The following is a 20,884-nucleotide window of genomic DNA, read 5'->3' as shown; positions in this document are numbered from 1 at the left end:
AAGGGAGTTTGGGCTTAGCTGCAGAAGATACGCAAGTCGCGGTTCTCCAAGACAGTCACCGATGTAGTGACAGTAATAGACAAGCGTAGTCAGGCAGTCCAGGTCAAAACCAAACGTGCGGTGCGTTACACAGGGAGGTTCGAGAGAAGTCAGGTCAAGCCAAATAGTCCAAAAAGCTGGGCAGCGATGTACCAAAATGAAACACAGGAGAATAGTAACAGGAAGCAGAGATAGAACTGAAGAACACTTGATCAGAAGTTTAGGAAGCGCTGGAGCAGGAGTGAACCAATACTCTGGCACCCAACATGTGTCAGAGGGTGCTCTATAAACCATAAGGTGCATCCTGACTGTGTGATGGAGATTTGGCTGTCAGGCACGCTGACCGCCGACGGGTGAGTGGAGATAGCATCCCCCTGCCTAGCAATGGGATGCAACTGAACAGAGCAAGCGCACGCATAGCGTGCAAGGAACAAGGAGTGTCCCACTGCTAGGTAACGGGAAGCGGCTGCCGAGAAGGTGCAGGCATCCGTCTCCTGCACCAAGTGCGGAGACGGTGCCTGACAAGGACATACATCCAAGGATGAATCTGGCCCAATGAGCTTAAATGAAAGAGATTCTTTGAGGTGCTACATATTTATTAATGAGAAATTGAAGGATATGTTAGAGTGTGGATATGCAAGTAAATTCTGGATGGGTGAGATAGAAAATGTGGATGGTAAACTGTTTGGGAGTGGAAAGAGAATAGATGTCCAATATTGTTATAAATATTATATGTGGAATGCTATATGTATGAAATGTGTGTTTTAGGGAAAGGGAGATTTGTGGAGTATTATTTACATGTAGATACTTATTAAAATATAGTAGAGGTAATATAGAATATGTTATAACAATCAATAAATGCAGGTATTATAGTAGTGAATAATGATAAAATCATTGATAATTTCAGAAATTTTAGAATTATTAAAGCACAGAAATGTAGAAATAGATGTATTATCATGAAAAATAATAAAACAATTAAAAAATAATAAAAAAGTAGCAAAAAAATTCAACATAAAATAACATAATAAGTATTTTCATCTTGATTAGGGTTTCATAGTATAGTCTTATTGGTGTCTACTAGCAACTTATACCATCCTCCTCCACAAACCTACTACTCTTCATCACAAACTACCAACCAGACCTTAGTTCCTGTGCCACACAACTCCAGACATCCATATCCAGCACAGCAAGTTATTACATATAGCATGGGCAGCTAAGACATCAATATTTTTATATATCTAGCTATGTGCATGCATAACTGCTCCAGGTTTAAATATTTTAGAAGACATTGTATAAGTTGTTGTTCGCCAAAAATTCACACACGCTCTGCTCTTCCCCAAATTGAAACTTTACTACAAATATTGAACTTAAACAAATTAATCAGACATTATGTTTAGCTTGCATCATAAATTGATGAATAAGACTGATAAAATGGAAATACATGTAAGTACATATGACACTACAGCCTAGAATACTATTCTTGGTAAGTGTGATAAACAAATTAATCATAAAACATTAATTTATGGTGGTCGGTGTGCTTTAGCTTGCAGGATCTACTCTGAAGCTTGTGGGTAGTTGACTGGGTAAAATGGTTTGTAAAATGAAAGCAATAGAATTATAAACCCAGGCAGGAATATTTAAACTTCAAGCTATGTAGTTGCTTATTATTTTAGGCTGCTGCTGGTCCTTGAGATAGGGAGAAACTGAGCTGCCACTTCCTGTCCCCAGTAGTCCAAGTTTGATTTCTATTGCCATAAGGTAAAAGCCCCTGAAGTTTCTATAGTGAGTACATTTTTGAACTGGGTGCTGAATGACATATAATTATACTGGCTACTTACATTACAGAATTTATCTCTGAAGAACACATTCCCTGTCAGTGCTGGTCACACCAATAATACAGTTTACTCTGTCATTAAATTCAGGGCCTGTACAGATTATGTCTGGTATCACAGAAAAGTTCAACCATTTACATGTTGGTGCAAATTTGGTCCCTTAGGGGTAAACCTGCTTGAAGTAAAAACATAATAGATTGTTTTGGGTGGGCCACTGGAACATTACACATTTCCCAAAGTTAAAGAACTATTTATGAAAACTTTGTTTTCTTTCTATTTTAATTATTTGCAAACTATTACAACAGGTAGAGAAACATTTCCTTGCAATTTTCAATTTGAAAGTAATATATACATTTTCCATTACCAGTAAATGACAATAGTTTTAAGTTATGATTTAATATGCATATTTTGGAAAACTTGTAGAATATTTAGATATGTGGTAGACAGATGGATTGGAGAACAATGAGACAGATAGATGTAGGCAATGTTATTGTTCATTTAACATATTTTAAAATGTTCCTTGAACTTAAGCAGTTTGTCAAGTGAAGCATAAATGCAATGAATATCAATGGCACTCTCTAAAGGCCTTGTTTATTATTATTATTTGTTTGATTAACACTGATGAATATTCATCCTTGTTAAATCACTTAAAACTGGTACAGGATGGTGGGTGGGTGTATGCAATTTGAAACACAATTCACAAGACTGACTATCCCCAGTTTGTTCAAATAAATTGCTTCATTGTACCTGTAATTAGGGATGTGCACCGGCGACTTTTGAGGTCTCGTGTTTTGTGTTTTGGATCCGGATTTTCGTTATTTTTGGGGTTTGGATTTGTCTCGCAAAACACTTGACGAAAGGTCTCGGTTCGGATTTAAGGTTTTGGATTCGGATTTTTTTTGAAAAAAACATAAAAAGTTTAAAAATCAAGTTTTTGGGCTTATTTTCACTCCTAGGCTATTATTAACCTCAATAACATTCAATAACAAGCATTTCCACTAATTTACAGTGTATTCTGAACACCTCACAATATAGTTATTAGTCCAAAACGTTGCAACAAGGTATCTTTCTGGACTGCGTAGAGGAGTGGGTCACCACAATATATATTAAAAACCCTGAACTTTTATGATTCGCACCAATAAATGTACCTGGACTGCGTAGAGGAGTGGGTCACCACAATATATATTAAAAACCCTGAACTTTTATGAATCGCACCAATAAATGTACCTGGACTGCGTAGAGGAGTGGGTCACCACAATATATATTAAAAACCCTGAACTTTTATGATTCGCACCAATAAATGTACCTGGACTGCGTAGAGGAGTGGGTCACCACAATATATTAAAAACCCTGAACTTTTATGAATCGCACCAATAAATGTACCTGGACTGCGTAGAGGAGTGGGTCACCACAATATATATTAAAAACCCTGAACTTTTATGATTCGCACCAATAAATGTACCTGGACTGCGTAGAGGAGTGGGTCACCACAATATATTAAAAACCCTGAACTTTTATGAATCGCACCAATAAATGTACCTGGACTGCGTAGAGGAGTGGGTCACCACAATATATATAATAAGAAAACCATCAACTTGTTTGATTCGCACCAATAAATGTACCTGGACTGCGTAGAGGAGTGGGTCACCACAATATATTAAAAACCCTGAACTTTTATGAATCGCACCAATAAATGTACCTGGACTGCGTAGAGGAGTGGGTCACCACAATATATATTAAAAACCCTGAACTTTTATGATTCGCACCAATAAATGTACCTGGACTGCGTAGAGGAGTGGGTCACCACAATATATTAAAAACCCTGAACTTTTATGAATCGCACCAATAAATGTACCTGGACTGCGTAGAGGAGTGGGTCACCACAATATATATAATAAGAAAACCATCAACTTGTTTGATTCGCACCAATAAATGTACCTGGACTGCGTAGAGGAGTGGGTCACCACAATATATTAAAAACCCTGAACTTTTATGATTCGCACCAATAAATGTACCTGGACTGCGTAGAGGAGTGGGTCACCACAATATATTAAAAACCCTGAACTTTTATGAATCGCACCAATAAATGTACCTGGACTGCGTAGAGGAGTGGGTCACCACAATATATATTAAAAACCCTGAACTTTTATGATTCGCACCAATAAATGTACCTGGACTGCGTAGAGGAGTGGGTCACCACAATATATTAAAAACCCTGAACTTTTATGAATCGCACCAATAAATGTACCTGGACTGCGTAGAGGAGTGGGTCACCACAATATATATAATAAGAAAACCATCAACTTTTATGAATCGCACCAATAAATGTACCTGGACTGCGTAGAGGAGTGGGTCACCACAATATATTAAAAACCCTGAACTTTTATGAATCGCACCAATAAATGTACCTGGACTGCGTAGAGGAGTGGGTCACCACAATATATATAATAAGAAAACCATCAACTTGTTTGATTCGCACCAATAAATGTACCTGGACTGCGTAGAGGAGTGGGTCACCACAATATATTAAAAACCCTGAACTTTTATGAATCGCACCAATAAATGTACCTGGACTGCCTAGAGGAGTGGGCACTGGGCACCACAATAAAATATATAAAAAACCTTCAACAGGTCTGCATTACACTACACATACGGCTGCTCCTCCATCCTCTCCATCATATACATGTTGGAGTTTTAGCGTGTGACAACCTCTTGTTTTTGATAATGTCAGTGCATTTTGAATATTTTTCAATTTGCCCCACACCACTGAATGTACTTTATCTATGATACGCATCTATCTATCTTGACTGCGTAGTGTGGTGGCCCCGGTACACAATTTGGTACCGAGGCCACAATATAATTAAAAAACCCTCCACGTGTCAGAATTCCACCAAACAAGTATCTGGACTGCGTAGTGGGGTGGCCCCGGTACCCAATTTGATACCGGGGCCACAATAAAATAAATACACCCTCCACGTGTCAGAATTCCACCAAACAAGTATCTGGACTGCGTAGTGGGGTGGCCCCGGTACCCAATTTGATACCGGGGCCACAATAAAATAAATACACCCTCAACTGGTCTGAATTCCACCAAACAAGTATCTGGACTGCGTAGTGGGGTGGCCCCGGTACCCAATTTGATACCGGGGCCACAATAAAATAAATACACCCTCAACTGGTCTGAATTCCACCAAACAAGTATCTGGACTGCGTAGTGGGGTGGCCCCGGTACCCAATTTGATACCGGGGCCACATTACCTCCTCCAATTTCCAAGTGTAGTGTTTATAACATCTTAACACTACACTAATTCTAGCACGTCAAAACCTCTTGTTTTAAATAATGACAGGGCATTTAACTTTTGATTTAATTTATTGAATTTGTTGGCATTTTCTTTTACTTTTTGAACATGGCAAACGACTGTTGAATGGTCACATAATGCCAAAAAAAAAGTTGCAAGATGGAATTGTCCTTGGGCCCTCCCACCCACCCTTATGTTGTTGAAATAGGACATGCACACTTTAACAAACCAATCATTTCAGCGACAGGGCCTACCAAACAACTGTGGCTGAAATGATTGGTTTGTTTGGGCCCCCACACCAATAAAACAATTCATCTCTCCCTGTACAAACTAAACAGGCTCTACTGAGGAAAGATGTCGTCCTTATCCTCAACCTCTGATTCCTCTCCCCCTACAGTGTGTACTTCCTCCTCCTCACACATTATCAATTCGTCCCCGCTGGACTCCACAACCACAGTCCCTCTGTACTGTCTGGAGGGCAGTGCTGTACTTCATTGAGGAATTGATTATTCATTTTTATAAACATCATTTTTTCAACGTTGTGAGGAAGCAACCTCCTTCGCCGCTCACTGACCAGGTTCCCCGCTGCACTAAAAACTCTTTCCGAGTACACACTGGAGGGGGGACAACTCAGTTAAAAAATAGAGCCAGTTTGTACAGGGGCTTCCAAACTGCCTTTTGGAGTTCTACCACGTCACTACCTCTAGTTAATTTAGATTGCAAGGCTTATAAATATAAATACTTTGAAGATAAAAAAAAGCAGGCTGCACAGACTGTGGAGCTAGAAAGTGAAATTAAATGGACCACGTTACTTTGGTGGCTATCTATGCCCCCCCCCCCCCCCCGCCCTACACTTGTAGTTGAATATAAATAAAGCAGCCTGCATAGACTGTAGAACTAGCAATTCAAATATACAAAGAAATGGACAAAGGCAGTTTGGTATCTGTCTGCATCAGATCCCCTCTCCACTAGGAGTAAAACAGAAAACTTTTCAGCCGTTATATAATCTAGAATATAAATAGAAATTGAGAAATGCAATTTGGTATCTGTCTGCATCATAATCATCAACATCCTCCTCAGCGCCAGCTACATCAATATCCTCCTCCCAGTGTACAACATTCACACCTTCATTAGCCAAATCTGTAACTGGACTGTGGGTGATCCTTCCAGCATATGCAGATGGCGTGCTGCAAATGCTGGATGGAGTCACCTCTTCCTGTACAGTGATGGGAAGGTCAGGGTTCACAACCAACAACACCCTTGGACTCGCCTTGGGGATTTGTGATGTCATCTGTTTAGAAGGCAGAGTTCTTTGCTGTTTTGTTGTTGTTGCTGACAGCATAACTCTCTTAAATTTTTTGTAGGGGGGGGAGGAGGGCTTAGATCCTTGGGTGAAGCTGGACCACTAGTCATGAACACGGGACAGGGCCTAAGCCGTTCCTTGCCACTACTTGTCGTAATTGGCATATTGCCAACTTTACGTTTCTCCTCAGATGATTTTAAGTTTCTTTTTTTGCTGTTTTTTGAGAACTTGGGCTTTTTGGATTTTACATGCCCTGTACTAGGAGATTGGGCATCGTGCTTGCCAGACGACGTTGATGGCATTTCATCGTCTATGTCATGACTAGTGGCAGCAGCTTCAGCATTAGGAGGAAGTGGGTCTTGATCTTTCCCTACTTTATCCTCCAAATTTTTGGTCTCCATTATATGTAGCACAAGATACTGCAGAATGTGTGAACTTTGTAATATTGCAGTACCAATGGACTTATACTGCTGGATTGGTTTTGCAAATTTGGTTATAATTATTATATATTTTTTTTTTTTTTTTAATTTTTTATTTTTTTTTACTTTTTTTTATTTTTTAAAAACTTGGGAATAATGGGGAAATAACTATGCCCTTAGAAGCACAGAGCACAGGACACAGCACCACTGGACTGAACAGGACACGGCACAGGACCCAGCAGCACTACGGACCTCAGCAGGACAGAGCACAGGACACAGCACCACTGGACTGATACTGCAGAATGTGTGAACTTTGTAATATTGCAGTACCAATGGACTTATACTGCTGGATTGGTTTTGCAAATTTGGTTATAATTATTATATATATTTTTTTTTTTTTAAATTTTTTATTTTTTTTTACTTTTTTTTTATTTTTTAAAAACTTGGGAATAATGGGGAAATAACTATGCCCTTAGAAGCACAGAGCACAGGACACAGCACCACTGGACTGAACAGGACACGGCACAGGACCCAGCAGCACTACGGAACTCAGCAGGACAGAGCACAGGACACAGCACCACTGGACTGATACTGCAGAATGTGTAAACTTTGTAATATTGCAGTACCACTGGACTTTTACTGCTGAATGTGTGAACTTGGTAATATTGCAGTACCAATGGGCTTATACTGCAGGATTGGTTGTGCAAATTTTGTGGTAATTAAAAAAAATTAAAGTAGTTTTTGGTATTTTTTTAAAAAACTTTTTTTTATTTTTTTAAACACAGGGGAATATTGGGGAAATAACTATGCCCTTAGAAGCACAGAGCACAGGACACAGCACCACTGGACTGAACAGGACACAGCACAGGACCCAGCAGCACCACTGACCTCAGAAGGACAGAGCACAGCACACAGCACCACTGGACTGATACTGCAGAACACAGCACAGCACAGCACAGCACAGCACAGCACAGCACAGCACAGAACTAAACAGCACAGCACGAGATCTACCAGGACAGAGGACCACCTAACACACCCTCCCTCTACCCTGATCAATGCCCGAGTGAAGATGGCGGCGACTAGCGGGGAATTTATAGGATCCGAGTATCGCGAGATCCGACAACGGGATTATGAGTCAGAGCCTCAGTTTCACATTTGAATTTGGCGCCAATACCCGGATCTGTCTCGGATCCGACTCGGATCCGCAACGTTCGGGTGGGCTCGGATTTCATAAATCCGAGTGCGCTCATCCCTACCTGTAATCAATATTTTAAGTTTAAAACTAAATATTACATTAAGTTATCATTAGTTTGATTTTACTCAGCAAAATGAAATACAATCAGTATGTTTTGTTATATGAATAAGCTTTTAGTTTATAAAACTATATGCTAAAGTTGTGTTCTATGAAGACGTTTTATTCCCACATTCTACAGAGTAAGACGTTCTATTGTAAGGCAATCAAAGCCAAATTTAGTTAAAGATCTCTCACTTTTTCCAGTATAACCCTGCTTCTGCAACTGGAAATCTACAATTCAGAATTTCCACTTTTTACTACAATTTGGTTGCCATTATTTTAAAATGATTTCCGAGGGAGCTTTGTTCCCCAGAGCTGGTGCATGTGTGAACATCACACAAAATATATCTTTGGGATATCTTGCAACCATTCCCATTAGGTTATAATTACTGATTTACTTATAACATAAAATTTTTCATTTTAAATACTCTTCTTCAACAAATATCTATAACAGTGGTCGATGTAGGGGTATATACAGGGTGTGCCATACGGTCACTTCCCTACTGGCTTGATTTTAAAACTGTAAAGTTCCATTAATTTAAATATTCCATACTGCCGCTTTGAAATTTCTGCTTCGACCACAGATCTAGAACCCAGAAAATATGGATAGATGGTAAGAATTTGTAAGAGATAGAAAAAGAAAAATATTATTTTGCAATTAATCAGTATTGAAAAATAGGGTCATTTCCAAGGGAAAAAACATTTTCAGGGACAAAACTGTATGAGATAATGTACCCTGCACTGTAAAGACTCAGTCATGGAACTTTGAGGTGACTTCTGATATTCTGATATTTATAACCATTAACTAAGCATGTCTCCCAACTTTGAAACAAAAAAATATAATTTTGATGTATTGTGCACAAAGTGGTGGTGCGCATATGAAAGGCACACTGACAAATAAACATGTAGAAAAATATGTACGCTAAAAAACACCCACAATGCCACCTTAAGGGCACACAGAGGCACAATTTTAGAAAAAAAAAATATTTATTTATTTGGATTTCTTTTGACATTTTTAACTTTTAATATCAACATGCTGTTTCATCCATCGCTCTCTATGTAACCAATGATAATAAAAATCCCACCTGTTTTCTTCCCCACAACGACAGTTATTGCTACTTATCATGTAACCAGTTTGCATGCAGGTGCACCTAAGAATTAGAGATGTTCACAGATCCCCGTGTTCTGGTTTTGGTTTTGGATCTGAATTAACTTTGTGTTTTGGTTTTGGCAAAACCGCTCTTGCATGTTTTGGTTTTGCTGTTGGATCCCAATTTTTTTCTAAAATCCCTATTTTTTTTGCGAAAATCACATATTTTTGCTTTTTTTCCCCCCTACATTATTATTAACCTCAATGACACTAATTTCAAGTAATTTGCAGTCAATTTTGACCACCTCACAGGTCACAATATTATTTTCATACACTTTCAAACAAAGACTTCCAGACCTATTAGTTCTAATTCAGCAATTACAATTAGCAATGTAGCTCTCCTCTTTATATGTTACCTATATAACACAGTACAATGTGACTGCAGATTTAGAAGACCAAGCCTGCCAGACCTATTATTTGTATTTCAGCAATGACAATTAGCAATGAAGCTCTCCTGAATGTCACTGGAAACTTTGAAGAACATTGCTACCCCTCCACTTTCTTTTCTACCTATGACGTTGCCCAACTGCACTAGAGACTGTCAAGAACTGTGCTACCCCTTTTGTGTTCCTCTGTGAAATGGTGCTAGATCGCTGTGGAGGGCGGTACTTATAGAATCCAAAGCTCATGAGATCCGAGATCCAACGACGTAGCAATGACGTTTTGCCTCATTTTCAATTTCGAGGGTGCGAGAAAGTACCGATTCGGTTCGGCTCGGAACTCGGATCTGCTAACTTCAGGTGTGTTCGGTTCTCGGGGAACCGAGCCTGAGCATTTCTACTAAGAGTCAATATATAAGCGATATAAAAATAAAGAGCATTGTTAAAAGAAAGAAGCCAGTTCATCAAAACTATGAGATTATGTATATTATGGCCAATTTACTATCATACACATAATCTGCATAGATATCAAAAAATCTAAATGACGAAAACAAAATTACAAAATAGACTGTGTCTGATATGTGGATAAGAGATATCTGGGCAAAATAAACCTTAAACTACAAAGATTTAAAGTAAAGTAGTTTTGGCATCATTGGAAAGCCTAAGGACAATAATTGGTTCATGGGTTGTCTAGACTAACACAAAGTATTTTTAACAATCAATCAAACTAAATGTGCTGAACTGTTTCATTTTGTACTAGTTTGTGCTACTCATTCAGGTTATTTGCTTGTCACTTCAACCACATCACATCACATTCAAACCATACTGTACCTTGAAAATTCCTAAATACAAAGAAACTGAGGACAGAATTGGCTAAACATTTGATACATGTTGGCAATGTCCTGACAATACCAAGCCATATTCCCAAATCCATGTGGTCACAATGCAATAGACCACATAATTTATCCTTCACCACTTAAATCACTCAAAATTAACAAAAACAAGGAATTTACCTGCATATTATAGGATATTCTTAGTAATATGTTTACGGATTTACGTGCACATGTGTAAATGTTCAATTACAACATAGGATATTAGTTATTAATCAGATTGAAATAGGGTTGACAAGAAATAAACACAGACAATTTTAAAAAGTACTGTAGTAAGAAAGCTGGGTTTTGACATTATAGAGTACAGTTTTTAAATCTTGTTGTAAAATAGTATACTTATAACCTGACATATTTTTAGTATGATTACTTGTTCAACCAATTATTTTGTAATCACATCTTTAAATTGTGGCCTGATGGGTATATATAAGAAAAGGTCTAAAAATGTCTTGTATAGACCCCACTGAGCAGTTTATGTAATTAGCAGTGTGCAGCACTTTCACTTAGACAGGTTAAAAGAAGTGAACTAAGAGGTGGTATTATACATTAGAATAGAGAGTTGGGAATGAGAGTTGGTATTATACATTATACTTTATATATAATACTGCTTATAACGCACCTTCTTTTTCAACATACTATTTTTCATATTTGAATGTATACTAATTGACATGTTTCTAAATATAATATAATTTTTTTCAGATTTAACAACATGGGAGACAAAAAGATAAAAATACTATTTGAGGATAATATCAACTAATAAGAAGATTAAACAGTTAAAAATAAAAATTATCTTCTCTACTTTATTTCAACTGTGTTGAAAGACTGAAACTATGGTATCTTGTCCAGTACTAATACTTCTGCTTTGGATTTCTAAACCAAACCCTTGTCATACCGAGCTCTACTTTAAGAGAACCTCTGATGAACAACCTCAAGAAATATTGCGGCATTTTTCAGTGAATGATGGCAAATTACTAAATCGACATAAGCGTGGCTGGATGTGGAATCAGTTCTTTTTGCTAGAAGAATATACTGGATTGGATTACCAATATGTGGGCAAGGTATGTACTACTGTGTTTTATAGACTTTTCCATTTGTTAAATAATTAGCATTTCTTTCACAGGAGATATGCTATACTATACAATACTATACTATACTATACAATACTATACTATACTATACACTATACTATACCATGAGTCAGAAAATATGTGCCATAACCACTGATAGCTCCACATTTATTCCATATTGTACAGAAATGCTGCAACTTAGAGGTGAATGGCATGATTGACCACCAAATGACAGGCCCTCGATGTTACAGTTTATATTAAAAGCAAGGTTCTCCATCATCCTGATCAAGTGGCCTTTTTACTGTACAGAACTTGACATGATGGATTTTTGTCCCTGCTATTTGGTAATGCCATGCAACATGTATAAAGCATTTTCAGATGTGTTATATATGATGTGAAATATATGATTACTGCCAAGATTCTGTCCATTTATGCATACGCCCAAAAACTTGTTTGCATGACTTATTTTTCTATTTGTTCAATGAAAGGATATAGTCAGTGAAGGCAAAACAAGTCTAAATGTACGGATTGACTTGTACAAGCAGCTTGTTATAAGACCTGAGTATGGAATGTGATGTCCTTTTCAATAATTTAAATTAAAAGCTAACATTTCCTTACATTTTTGCTAAGTAATATTAGTAAAATGTGGATTTCCAGAACCTAGAATATGCATTTAATGTAGTCTATGCTAATGGATGATACCCTGTGCTATCATTGAAACATACTGTATGTATATAATAACAGTTGGAACTGAATCTCAAGGTCAGGTCTACCAAGACTGTAGATAATATAAACATGTCACCTATGGATTGCCACAATGGAACCCTCTTAAAGGAGCAATGTTTTGACATGAGTATATAATTGGGTGTTACAGTAAAGATAATATTTTTTGGCTATCTTCTAAACATGATGGCATAACTATTTTCCAGAGTGTATGGAACAATTTATTTTCTGGAAAAAATACAAAATAAGTTGTAGTTTAAATAGTAACCTTGACAACCTGTCAGAGGTTAATAGGAGCAAACAATGTATTTGTTCATATTATTCCGCAGGAATGTACATTTACTAAAGTGAGCAGTGCTGCTTTGTACTAGTAATGCACACCTGCAGCTTTATACTCTACCAGCTGTTATTTGCTGAACTGAAGTGACAGAAGTTTTTCTTGCAGCAATTGCGGTAATGTGCTGAAATTGCTATTAATCATTGTAATATTTCCCTGTAGATCATCCATTTTTGCACCTGCAAGCTCCCCATTACTACAATGTCATGTATTATTATCTCCAAGGAGGCAATGTGGACACAAGCCATCTCTTCCTCACTTTAAACAGAGCTACTTGACTAGTTTAAAAAGTATCCCCCTATCAATCCATTATTGCAGTTCAGTGAATGTTTTTACTGCATTACTGTATGTTACATACCTCAAACTGTATTTACTAATGTGGATTTCATATATGGATAACTTGCATTTAGTTCAACATAAGTAAAGGCCATGGTGTTTGTACAATCTTCTTTGTCTCATTGCAGTGTCTATTGCTTGTGTGTTCTTTGCTATATGTATACTGGAAAATGCAGATGTATTAGAAAATATTTGTTTTTTTCTTTCTCGTAATACACATGTTTTTGTTAATATGCAAGAAATATAGAATTCCATATAGTGAAAACCTCAAAGGCATTTTTACTGCTTAGCTCAAGTTATTCTATGCATATTAAACAGTAAAGTCACATAAATGTAAGTTAGGAATATAAAATTTAGATGTATGCTGCGCCTGTTTCATTTGTTAACCCGTTAGCTTTTGAAGGGATAATTCTTTTATTTCCACTGCCTATTTGTGTACCTAGAAGTTTAGCACTACTAGACGTTTGCTACAGACTCAACCGCTGTACTATTGACTCCAATATGCTTTAATGAAGTCATGGGCAACACTCAGATAGAACCACATATTACCCTTAATTTTAATAATAAAAGAACCCAAAACAATATCATGCATCCCAAAATGCACCCATATACCCTCATGATCGAAAATTGTACCACATGCCCAATCAGCAAGCAAAAGGGCTTGACCAGTTGGTGGGCTTATCTAAGCAACTCTAGAGCATAGCTCATACCTCTAAAGTAGATATCTGGGCACAATACAATGTCAAGCCTACATTCTATATAGAAAAACCCAGTCCCTACAGTGCCTCCAAAAATCTGAAAAAATGATGCACACCTACAATAAACAATATTCTCATATACTGCTAAAACCAGTGCAAATACATAGTGATAGGTACGTGAAGGACACAACTGAAAAATAAATGCATATGTCCTGAACCGCTGTATGTTTCTGCATTGGTTAAATGTCTGAGTGGGTGATTTGCTTAGTAATTACTAAGCGATGAAAGCTTGTTTGTGAATATTTTAGTAGCCACTTAATTTATTTGTGTTTTCATTAGCAATATTAAAGTACACATTAGCCTCTTCTCCTGGATAATATTGACAATAACCTGATTTTTGCAAAAACATATAAGAGGAGAAAATGCTACCTCCCCTTTTCAAGATTCCTGATTAGAGAAAGGAAGAGATGAAAATAGGTCCTTCAGGATTTGCTCTTTGTGAATTTCAAAGTGGTAATCTGCATACGTTATGAGAAAACAGAAGTTGATGAGGGAAATTAAATGATCTTGGTTGAGCAAAACGACATATGCTTTGCTCAAAAAAAGTCATTGATTTCAGGAAGATGATATTGGTTGGAATAGTAAGCATATGATACCAGGTGAAATTGTTCAGCTCTTAGAAGCCTTTATAGTGATTTTCTAAAAACTGGTGCTTTTATATATTTCTTTAGGAAAATTATCAATATTGTGAGTTTAGTCAAAGTGAAATATCCATCACATATTTATAATGAAAATATACAAATGCTTGTGGTTGGAAGCATGTTTTTATTTTCTGCATAACAAAATGTATTACCATTGAATTGCATGTCTGTGTGCGAATAGAAGAGGAATGTTCTACGGTAATTAGAATGTTCTTCAATTACAGGATACCTGCTCATTGCAAATTAAACGTTTCCTAAGCATGCAGTCTGTCTCCTCTTGTCAACTGCAATCATGACCAGCTTGTCCATGTTTTAGTGCAGTCTATCAGATTATCATAATGAATGGGAAGGTGGAGATACAGACTGCAGCTCTGAAAGCTTTAACAGTAAAGGAAATAAAATTGTTCTAATACTAAATACTTTTGCACTCTTACACATTAAAACATCTTGGAGTTAGATTTCACACATTTCTGAAAATGCCATTAAGAGATAAATGAATTATATAAATAATTGGTGATGATGATGATCAATATACAACATATTAAATCCATTTCCTCTATTGATAAAAGACACCCACAATGAAGTAAGAGGATCATGTATAGTTGGACACAAAAAGTGTTTTTAGAGTATAATGCTATATTGCGCTTTTTTACTTTACACATGTGCACAAAGTAGCAGTTACAATTGCGATCATATGCATAATAATCTGCATCTCATGCTTATTGTCGTTTGCAGCCTCTTTTGTTTGAAGAGGTGGAACAGGGGTAGCAGGGGACATGCAATGGCATGTTGGAGCAAATGCAACTATTCTGAGACTCAGACATATGTGCGCCTCTCAGGAGACAGAAAACTTGTGGGTGTTTGATCAATGGTGTATGTTATGAACTGACCATTAGTATAGTTGCATCTGACTCAACATACACATGTAAGATGTGTCCTTTTTGGGATGTAATTTCCGTCTGTGTGTAGACGAAATTTGCTTCCAATTCTACATGAAGCTTTAAAGTAACATATTGTCATATGCTTAGGAGTCAACAATATTCTTGTTCTGCTAAACATGAATTATTGAAAGCTCATGACATTTGGTTAATTTAATTGGTCAAGCAACATAATAATAAACTTGTTATCATTTAAATGGACCATCACCAGCCAAATGTCAAAATGAAAACAGTATACTACAAAATAATGAATTAGGAAAGCACAAGATACATGCAAATAACCAACTGAATAACAAAATAGTTGAACCACAATGAATACTATAGTAGATAACAGTCAATCAATTAGATAGCAAGAAATAAAACATGTTGATAAACAGTGTAACATAACAGTTAATGTACTGTACTCCAGAAATAATAAACAAACAGAAGGAGGAAGAAAGATTGTTTTCCCATACAGATTGCCATTTCTAAGGTTAAGACATCCCTTAAGCTTCTATCAAAGCAACACAATCCACATGCAGGTTGTTTGTATAGTGGTACAATCTTGAAGAAAAACAAGCACTGAATAGCAATAGAAAATAATTAATCTAATATTAAAAATTGTATCACACTTATTATTATTATTATCGTCGATATGTAAGGCACCACAGTGCTCCACAGCGCCGTACATTAACGAAAACAGTACATACATAAAACAGGGACACACAAGGTAAACAAAACAAAAATGCAGACATGAAAACAAAGGCTATGAAGGACCCTGCTAATTGGAAGAGGGCACAGCTGAAACAAGTGGAGTAAATATGTCTCAGAGTGGGGATTGGAGTAGTTGTGAGGGTGCATTAGAGTGAATAGTGTTATCGAGGATAAGGAGACCTCTAAAAAAGAGATGGGTTTTCAAAGTGTATCCATAGATTTGAAGGCTGTGGGAAAGTCTGATTGAGCATGGTAGGGAATTCCATAAGTGGGGAGCAGCACCGGAGAAGTCTTGAAGGCAGGAGTGAGAGGTGGTTACTGGAGACGAGACAAGGTGCAGGTCAGAAGTAGATCTAAGAGGGGGGATGGGAGAGTATTTTGATATGAGATTTGAGATGTTTGCAGGGGTAGTGTTGTTGAGGGCTTTGTAGGTAAGGGTGAGTAGTGTGAATATGATTCTGGAGGACACAGGAAGCCAGTGTAGAGATTTGCAAAGTTGTACAACAGATATGGAGTGGTGAGAGAGGAAGATCAGTTTTGCAGCAGCATTTAGGATGGATTGAAGTGTAGATATATGGGTGGCAGGAATGCCAGATAACAGGAGGTTGCAATATAAGACGGGAGATGATGAGAAAATGGGTAAGAGTTTTGGTAGCATATTGAGTAAGAAAAGGGCAAATTCTGGCAATGTTTTTAAGGTGGAGTCGACAGGACTGGGAGAGAGTCTGTATGTGAGGAATAAAACAGTTGGCAAAGTCAAGGGTGACACCAAGGGCTGGGAGACTAAGGAAATTGAGGTGTTATTGAAAGTAAGGGAGATTTGAGGGAAGGTGGTAACTCTGTCAGAAGAGAAGATAATAAGCTCTGTTTTGGAAATGTTAAGCTTTAGGTAGTGTTGGGACATCCTCGTGGAGATAGCAGAAAGACAGTTGGTTACACGAGATAGTAAAGAAGGATAGAGGTCAGGGGAAGAGATATAGATTTGGGTGTCATCAGCGTAGAGGTGGTATTGGAGGCTGAATGAGAAAATTAGTGCCCCAAGAGAAGAGGTGTACAATAAAAAAAGTAAAGGGCCAAGAACAGAGCTTTGTGGGACCCCAACAGATCGTGGGAGTGGAGGGGAGGATGTGCCAGAGGTATAAACACTATAGGAGCGGTTCGATAGGTAGGATGTAAACCAGTAAAGAACTGGGTCACAAAGGCCAATGGAGTGAAGGATGTGTAGGAGAAGAGGGTGATCAACAGTATCAAAAACGGCAGAGAGGTCCAGGAGAAAAAGAGTATGGAGAAATTCCCCTGAGATTTTGTAGTAAGTAGATCAGAAGCCTAGTGGGTGCCAGAGGGGGCAGAGGGATAGTGGTTGAATTTAGGCAGGGGAAGGGTGGGGCAGAGCTGAAGGAGGACAGGTATTAGGAAGGGATATATTTGTGAAAGTATTAAATATGGTAAAATAGTTTGAATAAAAAAATTCTTGATATGGACTAATACATTAACAAAGTGTGTGTTGGTGCCAGTTACAGTTATGAGTGAGAATAAGGAATATGTGGGATAGTAATATATATATAGAGAGAATGCAGATCAGGTATGTGAATGTAGAAGGACAATGGACAGTGTGTTATTATATGTCTGCCACTGCTCACAGGATGATTCTGAAGTGTCAAAAAAAGTACAGTCACAGTTTCTCCATCATCAATCATCATCATCGTCTTTATCGTCCTCTTTAGAGAGTAACCACTTTATGTTGGTCACAATATGCGCATATAAAACTGTACTGTTTTACTTGAAATTTTGTCATGATACTGGAGCACAGATTACCTACATGAAAAAACCAGCAGAGTGTTTTGCTGCAGTTCACAAAAATAACTCCCGCACAAATCAGAGTTTACCAGAATTTCTGAGCTTTTCCCTATCACAATGCTCTTGACTAGGGGAAGTGTTTTCAGTCCAAGTCATGTTTTTTGACACTATAATCAAATAGCTATAGCACTTTTGTGAAAAAGTTAAAAATTATCCTGAAACATTGAAATACAACATACAAGGAAACATCCTAAAGCCAATCTTGGGTTATTTGCTTGGGCACAGGCAGGATTATACCAGGAATTCTTCACATTTATTGCTGGCAAAGTAACAGTCCTGTTGAAGTGTCGTTCCCCTTTCAGCAGGCACACACAATCACAGGACCCATAGAGATTGGTAAAAAAAAAAGCAATTTCCAGTTATCACAGTCCTATCGATCCTCTGATCACTGGCAGTTTAGCAGGAGTCATCTTTATCCAGTTCTGTCATCAAGCTTCCATGATCTTCCAGTCCTGAGGTTCCTAAAAATTCCCCCTGGTCTCGGACAATGGCTCTTTATCCTCTCTCTGGTTCCGATGATCAAGGAAAACAGTAACCAATTTTTTTGGCTACCCAATTGGTGGCCCTTATCTCCCAGGGTCTAGATAGGCAGAAACGTTTTGCACCTCTCTATCCCATACACCAGTTGACTGATGCTCTTCAAAGTCTGATGATAACTGGCACATACAAAAAAGGGGCATGATCACTACTGATGTTGTGTGTGGTAGTTTCCCTAAATTAACTCCTTGCAGTTATTTCTTGTGATCCAGAGCTCCGGACTCCATCTGAGAACATAAACCCAGAACCTGCAGTGGTAAGAGCCTCATGATGTTTGCAACTCTTTTAGGGCGCATGTATACTGTAAAACTAAACACTAATATATTTTATATATAATGGAATCCTGTCACCAACTTCGGTTACGAGATGAGACATGGGATTGACTTTAATAAACTAAACTGGGAATGGGTAAAAAATATTCCGACCACAGTGTTATCCATTGTGGAAAACAAGGTTTAGCCTTCATTTCATCCCATTTTTTAACACGTTGTAGGGTTCTCTAAATGTAGCCTACCAGATGCAAGCATAGTCTGTGGTTGGCACTGCAGTGCTGGCATGCAGGCTGTCCATCTGTGTCCGATGGTTATCCTGTTGGTAGTTCACAGTCCTGTTTCTCCCACCACTATCCCAAGCGGACAGGTGTACCAAGTCCCAGAGCAGTAATGGTCACCTTGAACATCAAGTGGCATTGTGCTAACAGTACTTCATAGTTATTTTTTCCCAACCACTACCCCAATGGGACAAAAGTAACATGTTAAGTCCGTCTAGCCAGCTGCAAGCTTGTTGGTAAATTGCTCCGGGAATTTATGTTATGAAATAGATGTGTAGCACTGTTCCCACTATGGAATCTGCACAGTGTATCTGACCCATTGGTTGTAGGTGTTTTTTCTATTTGTGCTGGCCTCCCTATCCCAGTGAAACCACATATGGACTAGTACAAAATATTTTGGCATTGAAGGTGACAGCAGCTCCTTATGATGGGCAGAGCTGGCCAAACATGAGTTGATTGAAGCCTTCCAAACACAATGCAAAATATTAGCAATAATGTATAGATTATGTTCGTGAATTTAAAAATTAATTTTTTCTTAGTGGAACTGGACATTTTTATACCACTTTATATATGTGGCAATGTGGACTCACTTATTGCTTTCAGTAAAAACAAAATGAGCTTTTAACCACATTTTCCAGGTTGCAATTGAAACCCACTTTTTAAATATTACATCATCTGCAAAACTATATAATCTATTTGAGTTGTCAAAAAATCAACTGGGTGTTTCACACTAGAGAGAGAGAGTGAAAACTAAGAATATACTGGTACATTACATATGGCCACTGTGAAACTGAGGAACTTAACAAACATGCATGATAAAGGTTTGTACTTTTATATGTGCAGTCCTTTAAAAAAATAAATTAAGTGATTGTAAATATGCTTTATCCACATTGTGTAGCAGAGGGTAAACTTTATGAATCAACATGCATATGAACAATTTTAGTCCTATAAAGAGAATTTTCATACAAATAAAAAAAAAACATAGTTTAGTTATATTGCATAAATCACTACTATTTATGTCCTTTGCTTCCAAATGCACAAAGTGGAAATTAGCAATAACATTGAAAATATTTTTCCTAAACGACTTATGAAAATGATTCATTCCAGCCAATCTCACATTTTCAACTTTATGAACTCTCATAAATTGTTAGAAACATTACCATTCCCATGGGTAGGTTTGCTTATCTTAATGGCAATTTTGCTTGTATGAATCACAACAGTGAAACATAACACATGGCAAATAGAATCACTGAGTTGTAAAATTAATTAAAGTCTTAAGAGCAGTGTAATTTCAAACCACAGAAATGAAAAAAGATGAGTTAAGGAAACTGCTATGGCCTTAGGAAATGTAATTTTGTAAGTTTTTAATCCATTAGTTATCAATGCACAATACACAATGCACTAATGTATAGTTCTATGTGGTAAATTAAACACTTAAATATGTGCCTTTGATATATTGCAATAACTTCATCATAGTATACAGTACTATTTCAAGAAATGTAAAATTAAGTTATAGTTTGCAAGATAGATGGGAACCCCCCAGGGACATCACCATCCAGGTAAAGAAGAGACGTAGCACATGAAGATTCCTGACTAGTACAGAATGAAGCCTTAGGATGTTACCTACTAATTTGTGACCACTATATAATGTAGCCCTATGTTCACTGATCATTTACTGACTCTCGGTCATGTAGTCTCGTAATTTTTGACCATATACAATGTGGGCTCTTGACCTCTAGTACTAGTTAACAACTATTAACCACAGTCTATAACAGTGATTGGCAACCAAATATTCTTTCCTCCAACCTCCTAAAGGGTTGCACATTAACATTAACTTCAAAACA

General features: G+C 37.4%; 1 protein-coding gene across 2 annotated transcripts in view; it reads left to right on the top strand.

The window, feature by feature from the left end:
• The window catches only part of LOC142158709 (cadherin-10-like), a 317,909-nt gene that overhangs the window by 121,173 nt on the left and 175,852 nt on the right, over positions 1-20,884 (top strand). For both annotated transcript variants that reach the window (XM_075212930.1, XM_075212931.1), the window contains one exon: positions 11,303-11,661. In XM_075212930.1, coding sequence (XP_075069031.1) covers positions 11,434-11,661 — 228 coding nt within the window. In that variant the 5' untranslated portion in view covers positions 11,303-11,433. The remainder of the gene's footprint in view (positions 1-11,302; positions 11,662-20,884) is intronic.

Source organism: Mixophyes fleayi, chromosome 5, assembly GCF_038048845.1.
Source record: "Mixophyes fleayi isolate aMixFle1 chromosome 5, aMixFle1.hap1, whole genome shotgun sequence".
Lineage (NCBI taxonomy): Eukaryota > Metazoa > Chordata > Amphibia > Anura > Limnodynastidae > Mixophyes > Mixophyes fleayi.
Note: the sequence above shows the minus strand (reverse complement) of the source record. Positions and strands in the feature narration are given on the sequence as shown.